Source organism: Perca flavescens, chromosome 13 (assembly GCF_004354835.1).
Source record: "Perca flavescens isolate YP-PL-M2 chromosome 13, PFLA_1.0, whole genome shotgun sequence".
NCBI classification, from domain to species: domain Eukaryota; kingdom Metazoa; phylum Chordata; class Actinopteri; order Perciformes; family Percidae; genus Perca; species Perca flavescens.
The window spans coordinates 33,016,929-33,025,600 of NC_041343.1; the positions used below are offsets into that span (position 1 = coordinate 33,016,929).

General features: G+C 42.7%; 2 protein-coding genes across 2 annotated transcripts; one reads left to right on the forward strand and one right to left on the reverse strand.

Annotated features, from left to right (window-relative positions):
* Window positions 1–301: 301 nt before the first annotated feature.
* Window positions 302–2,098, reverse strand: LOC114566284 (cell wall protein RTB1-like). The gene is made up of 2 exons (XM_028594609.1): window positions 2,083–2,098; window positions 302–789 (listed from the first exon to the last, which is right to left on the reverse strand). The coding sequence occupies exons 1-2, from the start codon at window positions 2,096–2,098 to the stop codon at window positions 302–304; spliced, it is 504 nt and encodes a 167-aa protein (XP_028450410.1).
* A 4,656-nt stretch (window positions 2,099–6,754) lies between these two features.
* Window positions 6,755–8,440, forward strand: LOC114566773 (tripartite motif-containing protein 16-like). Its single transcript, XM_028595505.1, has one exon. The coding sequence runs from the start codon at window positions 6,760–6,762 to the stop codon at window positions 8,425–8,427; it is 1,668 nt and encodes a 555-aa protein (XP_028451306.1). The 5' UTR covers window positions 6,755–6,759; the 3' UTR covers window positions 8,428–8,440.
* Window positions 8,441–8,672: the final 232 nt, after the last annotated feature.

Consider the following 8,672-nt stretch of genomic DNA (forward strand, 5'->3'; position numbering starts at 1 on the left):
AATGAATCAGAGTTGAATATGTAACATTTATTCATCCTGTTGAGTTTAACACTTTGATCAGCAGAGGGCGATAAAACATCAGCAGAAAACTCCTTCATTTCATTCTGGATATTATGGTATGTTGTCAACATCTTATCATCATATATTAGAATATTCTTCCTGTTTGGTTGGTTGAACAGGACGTCGAAGACTCTCAGGTTTCCGTCGACGAAGACGGAACCCTTCTGGAGGCCGGGCAGGCGATGGGTCAGCTGGGCTGAAGACAGGCGATGGGTCTGCTGGGCTGAAGACAGGCGATGGGTCAGCTGGGCTGAAGACAGGACGAGGGTAAAGTTACTGGGGAGCAGGACGAGGGTAAAGTCTCTGGGGGGCAGGACGAGGGTAAAGTCTCTGGGGCGCCAGAGATGGGCGAAGTCTCCATCCAGGGCATAGCCACTGGGGCGGTCTCAGGAATGCCAGAGACCGGCAAAGTCACTTGGGCATTCTTAGGGTCAGTCTCAGGGGCACCAGAGACTGGCAAAGTCACTGGGGCATTCTTAGGGTCAGTCTCAGGGGCACCAGAGACTGGCAAAGTCACTGGGGCATTCTTAGGGTCAGTCTCAGGGGCACCAGAGACTGGAAAAGTCACTGGGGAATTCTTAGGGTCAGTCTCAGGGGCACCAGAGACCAGCAAAGTCACTGGGGCATTCTTAGGGTCAGTCTCAGGGGCACCAGAGACCAGCAAAGTCACTGGGGCATTCTTAGGGTCAGTCTCAGGGGCACCAGAGACCAGCAAAGTCACTGGGGGCTCTGAAAGTGTGTGTGTTTATCTCAGAGGAATGTCAACAGTTCCTCAAAAGAAAGTGCAGTGACTGTGTCTGTGTGTTCAGAGAGAGAGAGGTGGTGTGTTCTCTACAATTGTGAAGTATATTCTGCTGTCACTGTCAGAGAATGTGCTGTGGTTGTCAGAGAAGAGATCAGTATCACTGCTGTCTTCTGAAATGATTTTAAACAGCAGGCTACAATACCAATATGTAGCTTCTGGTTTTTCCTCCTTGGAAAAACTTCTGGTTTTTCTCCTCTCTCAATGTGTTGCAAACAGTGAGAAAAACTCCAGTTTTTCGCAATTGATTTCAGAGATAGCACAGAAACGCCGTCTGTTAGGCTGATCTCTGAATCGATTTCCCTCGTAGGTGACTCAGCAGAAGATCTGCTCGTCACTTGTTGCAGGTTGTAGAAAAACCTGTCCTCCTCTTCTCCTCCGGAACCTTTTGTAGTGATGCGTGTATCCAGGTGACTCTCCCTGGAACCTTTCACTGCCCTGTGTCACTGGAAGGATCTCGATGGTCTCTTTCACCGTCTATCTGCCAATCCTTCCTCCTGAAGTTGTTATCACCACGGAATCCCCAGGCTTGAGACCTGGATTCTCATGGCCAAAAGAGCAGAAGAAAATTCTCTATGCAATAACCTACCCTAACCTATCATTTCCCTTATACTGCCGTGGAAGAAATAGGTGTTTTTTATTATGGGCCTCTCCCTACCTATGTATAAATAAAGAAAAAAAATCTTTAGAGCAAAATTCTTTGGAGCAAATCGGAACCAATAAAACAAAAACAATTACTATTGTATCCCCTTACACTACTGTGTCAATCAGGGGGTAGATGATCCTTTTTTATAGTCTATCAATTTTGTATCTATCAAATAATATGTTTAATATTCTAATCCTTAACATTGTTCTAGGTTTTACAGCAAATCCTGTTTATCCGTAACAAAAGTTCAATAAATAATTTCTTTAGGGGAATTTTCACCTCAGTAAAGTTTTCAACGTCAACATCAACTAATTTAGTTAAAACAATTTGTGATATAGCAACTCAAAAACTCATTAGAGTATGATATGAAATGTACTGCTTTTAGGATTAAATCTCATTTAAACCTTCATTTTTGCAATATTACCATTAAACTAAGACGAATTACCCAAAATACATTGTTTATGTCCTTTTTTATCTCCAGTTTACAAACAAAAGTAACACTAATTACTATCTGCTAGTTCCAAGAATCATTACAAATTAAAGTTTTTAGCCTTCTATTTATCCAAATCGTTACCTGTTATGGGAAGCATCATATCATATAACATTCAACAAAAATGTATATCAAAATCATTTCTTTAAACCAAAATTTCTTTTGTACTACTATACTACTCATGTTTGGTTTTAGCTCGTGCCTTATCTGTGTGGTGTGTGTGTGTGTGTCTCCTCCTCTGGCTGTCCTCTCTCAAAGAAAGAAGGATCTCTCCAGGGTACATATAAACACACTGTTATTCTTTCTGTAATTTATGGCATAATTAATTAACAACTCAATGTATTCCTGAAAGGTGTGTCAAGGTGTACAGCTTACCATCACCCAGAACTATAAAACGATATTTACTGTCTTTTCTACTGGAACACTGAGGAAAGAAAAATGTTAGACGAGACAACAGAGAATCAAAACCTTTAACATTCCCTGCAGAATGTTATATTTAGCTGTGGGAGACATTAGGTGCTCGAGCATAGACCCACTGCATTTACTGCTCGAAGGTCCTGAATGAAACAAACTTTAACATTTGTTATAAAAATGATTCTTCTTATTTATGTTGCTTGAGAGAATAAATGTACGTGTTGGAGAATCTAAACACGGAACTATAAACCCCATCCGTCAATAAAGAGTTAAAAACACGGTCGGATTTCTGTCGATTACTTCCTGTTTTAGCGTGTACTGATGTGATCTGGGGCCTGTAGTCCGAACGCAGCTTGATGACTACAGGTTGACAATTTGTCTATCAATCCACGTCACATTTGTGTGTTTTGCCCAGGGATAACGCTGTACCTGAGACAAAAGGTGGTGAAACATCAGTAGATAAAATGTTGTTTTTACCGTGTGAATATGCATCTATTGTAGTCACAGGTTCAGTGAATATGTAAAACACTGTGAATACAAGGCCTACGCTGTCGTATAGGTTTTCTATAGTCTCCTGTTGATGGAGACAAATAAACACATTATCAATAGTGTGACAAGTTGTGTGACTGACATGGTACGTGTTACGTTAAAATTTGTAAACAAATATGTACTTTTAGGCTGCAACAAAAATATGTCAGCCAAAGAGTGATTTTTATCAAACCGCACAACTTAAAAGCCAGTGGGCAAAAGAATAAACATTCCTAAGACCCGTGGGTGAAAGAAAGTCTTCAATTTCAAATAGACATTTTCAAATGCAATCTGCATAACAAATTTACAGGACACTCAGATGGAAGGGAGAAAAAAACAATGAACATTTTCCTTTCTTATCTAGTTCAGGATCCTAAGGATCTGAATATACTCAAATCATGAGAATGGTGAACTTCTCTGAGATAACCATTCTTCTAACCATTTCTCTAACGGAAAAAAACCCCTAGTTTACCAGAGAGCTTCTGATTTAAAGAACAAAACTTCACTAAACCCAAATTGTTGCTCCCGAATCAACTAAAAATCAAATTTTCTTCCCTTGTATAATTAACACCATGGTAGGCAATTTGTATACACACCAGACAAACACATTGAATACTTGGACATATTTTCCAAAAGTTATTTTTGTTTGTTGTGCTGTTTTTGCGTCTAATTTGATCTGTCTATCGTGTGGGGAGTGTTTGTAGCGTGCAAAAAGCATGTCTTCATTGCAAGCATGTGTATGTACGTGTATGTCTGTATGTTTTTAGGGATCTGGGGAAGACTGCAGAGCCAGTTTCATATTCACGAACACTTCAATAGCTTCGGCAGCAAAAGTCTTACAGTGACATCAGGAACGTGTACAGACATTCTAGGTGACCGGCTCAAGTAAAAATCTAATTGTTAACAAGCTGCTATTCTGTTCATTTTACATGAAAACAGCACTGCACCAAAAAACTTTTCATGAGGGATAAAAAGCTGGTGCTGTTGCTATGATACCGGGGGGATAAATGACTCTTGCACCCAACGCAAATCTAAAATGGGTTGGTCTGAAGTAGCTAGGTGTGGTTTGGGCGTAACGTGCAATAAACCAATCAGAGCGTCATCTCACATTCCCTTTAAGAGCAGGCGCGCTTGTTCCATGGCGGATTGCTATTATAACGGTGGATTAGCCTGGCGCACGCCAGCGGGAGCTGTCCGAGATGTGGCAAAGTAATAAATGCTCGTCTTGACCGGGTGGCGATGTTGCTGCGGCCTCTCGGGCGCATCTCCTCAAGTCTGGAGAGGATTGCTGCAGCCATGGAGCGTGGGCTTCCAAACGCACCACCTGCTCCTGTTGTGCCCCCCCCCCCCACACACTCCATCTCTGTCCACCCGCTCCACCAGGAGCACATCGCGCATTGCCACTCCCAGACCAGATCCTGCCGGAGTGTCCAATCCCACCGGAGTTCAACATCACGTCTCCTTAAGTCCTCTAATATTTCCTCATTTATGTCATCAACACATCCATGATTCATGGAAATGTGTAAAACACAACAAGCCACAAAGAATGCTGGGACTTTTTGAGGACTGTACTGTAAAGCCTCCTTACCGATCCAAACACCTGAAGCGCATTTTCAGTAATATTTTTCCTTGTAATTTTGTATGGTTTTCAAAAATGGGAACTGCTGCGTCCGTGTAGATGATAGAAGCGAAGTGTATACATGCTACATTATGGCCAAGCATGCGCCCCTAAAATAGCATCTGAATAACGCGCTACTGACTTTAGACTAGCGCCACTGACTTTAGACTAGCACCACTGACTTTAGACTAGCGCCACTGACTTTAGACTAGCGCCACTGACTTTAGACTAGCGCCACTGACTTTAGACTAGCACCACTGACTTTAGACTAGCACCACTGACTTTAGACTAGCACCACTGACTTTAGACTAGCACCACTGACTTTAGACTAGCACCACTGACTTTAGACTAGCACCACTGACTTTAGACTAGCGCCACTGACTTTAGACTAGCGCCACTGACTTTAGACTAGCACCACTGACTTTAGACTAGCGCCACTGACTTTAGACTAGCACCACTGACTTTAGACTAGCACCACTGACTTTAGACTAGCACCACTGACTTTAGACTAGCGCCACTGACTTTAGACTAGCACCACTGACTTTAGACTAGCACCACTGACTTTAGACTAGCACCACTGACTTTAGACTAGCGCCACTGACTTTAGACTAGCGCCACTGACTTTAGACTATCGCCACTGACTTTAGACTAGCACCACTGACTTTAGACTAGTACCACTGACTTTAGACTAGCGCCACTGACTTTAGACTAGCGCCACTGACTTTAGACTAGCGCCACTGTTTTTAGACCAGGTTTTTCCAGGGTGGTATTTCAGAAAGCAGGTTTAGTGAAAACTCTGAGTTTGTTAACCCTGAGATGAGGGAAACTCTGGGTTTTCTGTTTCAGAAAGAGAGGTAACTTCACCTCTGAGTCAGTTACTATGGTAACTGAGCCTGTGAACCTAACCTGGTCGCCAGCAGGTTTTCTTCAAGAAACCTTGAGTTTGTCTCAGTCTCCCCCCTCTGACACAGTGCTCTCTCATTTCCTCATTCATTCATTCAGTCTGTATCGGTCGCATTTTAGCGCAGTTTGTTATCGGCATGAATAATAAAAAAAATATGTTGGTTTATTAACCATGCAATTTTATTTCTCAAAACATGGCATTTCCTTTTGTCAACGATCCCATTGATGAAGAAGCTACTTTACTTCACAGAGAGTTAAACATACATTGGGAGATGATATCGAAGCCCCGACATTTTAATTTTCAGATAACTTTCTATTTGAGCGATATCGTTTTTCTTCCCAGTCGATCAGTTATGTAGGCCTAGGCCTAGCCTACATAACCTTATCATCCTCATATCACTAACATCACCCATCTATTCTTTTACATTCTAGCAGATTATTGTGTCGCATTACGTTTTTTTGCCATCGGCATTTGTCTTTAAAATATTGGTGATGCGGAGCATATTAGTAAAGCCGCTGTAGCAAAGTGCCGTCAGAAGAGTGTGACTCGCTCTGAAACGTGTTATAGCCTAAACGTTTTTAAAAGGAGTTCCACAGTATTGCAGGTGAATGATGTAAACCCTTTGAAATAAAAGTTTATGGATTATAATTCTGTTAATGATGGTGCTGCAGCGTCAGAATGTGATTAGTAGGACTAGGACTTTTTCGCCTGCAGGATTGCACCTAAATGAAATAGATTATAGGTTCAATACCATTTCACCAGTAATATTAGGCTATACTTATGATTAAATATGATATACACTATACTGGAATATACGCATTTACTCTAGTAGAAATTTTCTGCACGCAAATTCTCTCTCTTTTGCAGCAGCCGCTGTGTTTGGTTTTTTTAACTTGCTGTACGTGTGCATGACTATTTCCACCAACCCGTTTGTTTGTGGTTGTTACCATGGTGAATCGTAGTATCATGGCTCCATTAATGCAGCCTTTTTATTGTGGTACGCGCATGAACCTACTCTGAGTTGATTGAACCAACTCATATCAGGTGTTCTGAAAAGGTGTGTGTGTGTGTGTGTGTGTCTGTGTCCGTGTCTGTGTGTGTTCGTGTGTTCGTGTATACGTGTGTGTGTGTGAGTGATTTCTGTAAAGAGTTTGCTGTTCAGAGAAAATGAAAGTAAAGAGTCACATTACATGATGGACCTGTTCACTGTTGAATCACGTTGGGTTTGTGTGTGTGTGTAGTATGACTTAATAACTCCTCCCACACAGTTTCACATCTCAGGAAGACGAGAGGTGAAATGGCGCAGAAAGGAGTTCAGCTGGACCGGGAAACCTTCTCTTGTTCCATCTGTCTGGATCTACTGAAGGATCCGGTGACTACTCCCTGTGGACACAACTACTGCATGAACTGTATTAAAAGCCACTGGGATGGAGAGGATTGTAAGTACATCTACAGCTGCCCTCAGTGCAGGAAGATGTTCACACCGAGGCCTGTCCTGCTGAAAAACAACTTGTTATCAGATTTAGTGGAGGAGCTGAAGAAGACTGGACTCCAAGCTGCTCCTGCTGATCACTGCTATGCTGCAGCTGAAGATGTGGCCTGTGATGTCTGCACCGGGAGAAAACTCAAAGCACACAAGTCCTGTCTGCAATGTCTGGCTGCTTTCTGTGAGAAACACCTTCAGTTTCATTATGAATCAGAGACATTCAAGAAACACAAGCTGGTGGAGCCGTCCAAGAAGCTCCAGGAGAACGTCTGCTCTCGTCATGATGAGGTGATGAAGATGTTCTGCCGTACTGATCAGCAGCTTATCTGTTATCTCTGCTCTGTGGACGAACATAAAGGCCACGACACAGTCTCAGCTGCAGCAGAGAGAGCTGAGAGGCAGAGAGAGCTCGAGGGGAGTCGACAGACCATCCAGCAGAGAATCCAGGACAGAGAGAAAGATGTGAAGCTGCTTCAACAGCAGGCGGAGGCCATCAATCTCTCTGCTGATAAAGCAGTGGAGGACAGCGAGAAGATCTTCACTGAGCTGATCCGTCTCCTGGAGAAAAGAAGCTCTGATGTGAAGCAGCAGGTCAGATCCCAGCAGAAAAGTGAAGTGAATCCAGTCAGAGAGCTTCAGGAGAAGCTGGAGCAGGAGATCACTGAGCTGAAGAGGAAAGACGCTGAGCTGAAGAAGCTCTCACACACAGATGATCACACCCAGTTTCTACACAACTACCCCTCACTGTCACCACTCAGCCAATCAGCATCCAGCATCCATATCCGTCCTCTGAGCTGCTTTGAGGACGTGACAGCAGCCGTGTCAGAAGTCAGAGATAAACTACAGGACGTCCTGAGAGAGAAGAGGACAAACGTCTCACTGACAGGGACTGAAGTGGATGTTTTACTGCTACAACCAGAGCCCAAGACCAGAGCTGGATTCTTAAAATATTCACGTGAAATCACACTGGATCCAAACACAGCATACACACGGCTGTTATTATCTGAGGGGAACAGGAAATCTACAGTAATGGGTCAACATCAGTCTTATTCTCGTCACCCAGACAGATTCACTAACAGGTATCAGGTCCTGAGTAGAGAGAGTCTGACTGGATGTTGTTACTGGGAGGTGGAGAGGAGAGGAGGAGTTTCTGTAGCAGTCTCATACAAGAATATCAGCAGAGCAGGGGGGTTGGATAAATGTGGATTTGGATACAATAACAAATCTTGGGCGTTATATTGTGGCATCAACAAATATACATTTTGTTCCAACAAAGTCCAAACTCCCGTCTCAGGTCCTGTGTCCTCCAGAGTAGGAGTGTACCTGGATCACAGTGCAGGTATTCTGTCCTTCTACAGCGTCTCTGAAACCATGACTCTCCTCCACAGAGTCCAGACCACATTCACTCAGCCCCTCTATGCTGGACTAATGTTTTATGGGTTTTCTGGACACTCTGCTGAGTTGTGTAAACTGAAATAGACAGAACTCATTTAAGGGTTAAAATCTTTGTTTGAACTCTTTGACTTATTTAGTCTCCATGTTTCTTGCTGAGAGATGATTGTTGTGTCATTCTGTTTTTTCAACGTTTTTCATGTGTTTAAAATTACTTTTGCTTTTTTTCTGGGTTTTTTTGCTTTCATCGACAATTTTTTTTGTCACTTTCCTCAACATTTATTTGCTTTTCTAAACGTTTTTGTAAATTAGTTTGACTTTTTTTTTTTTTT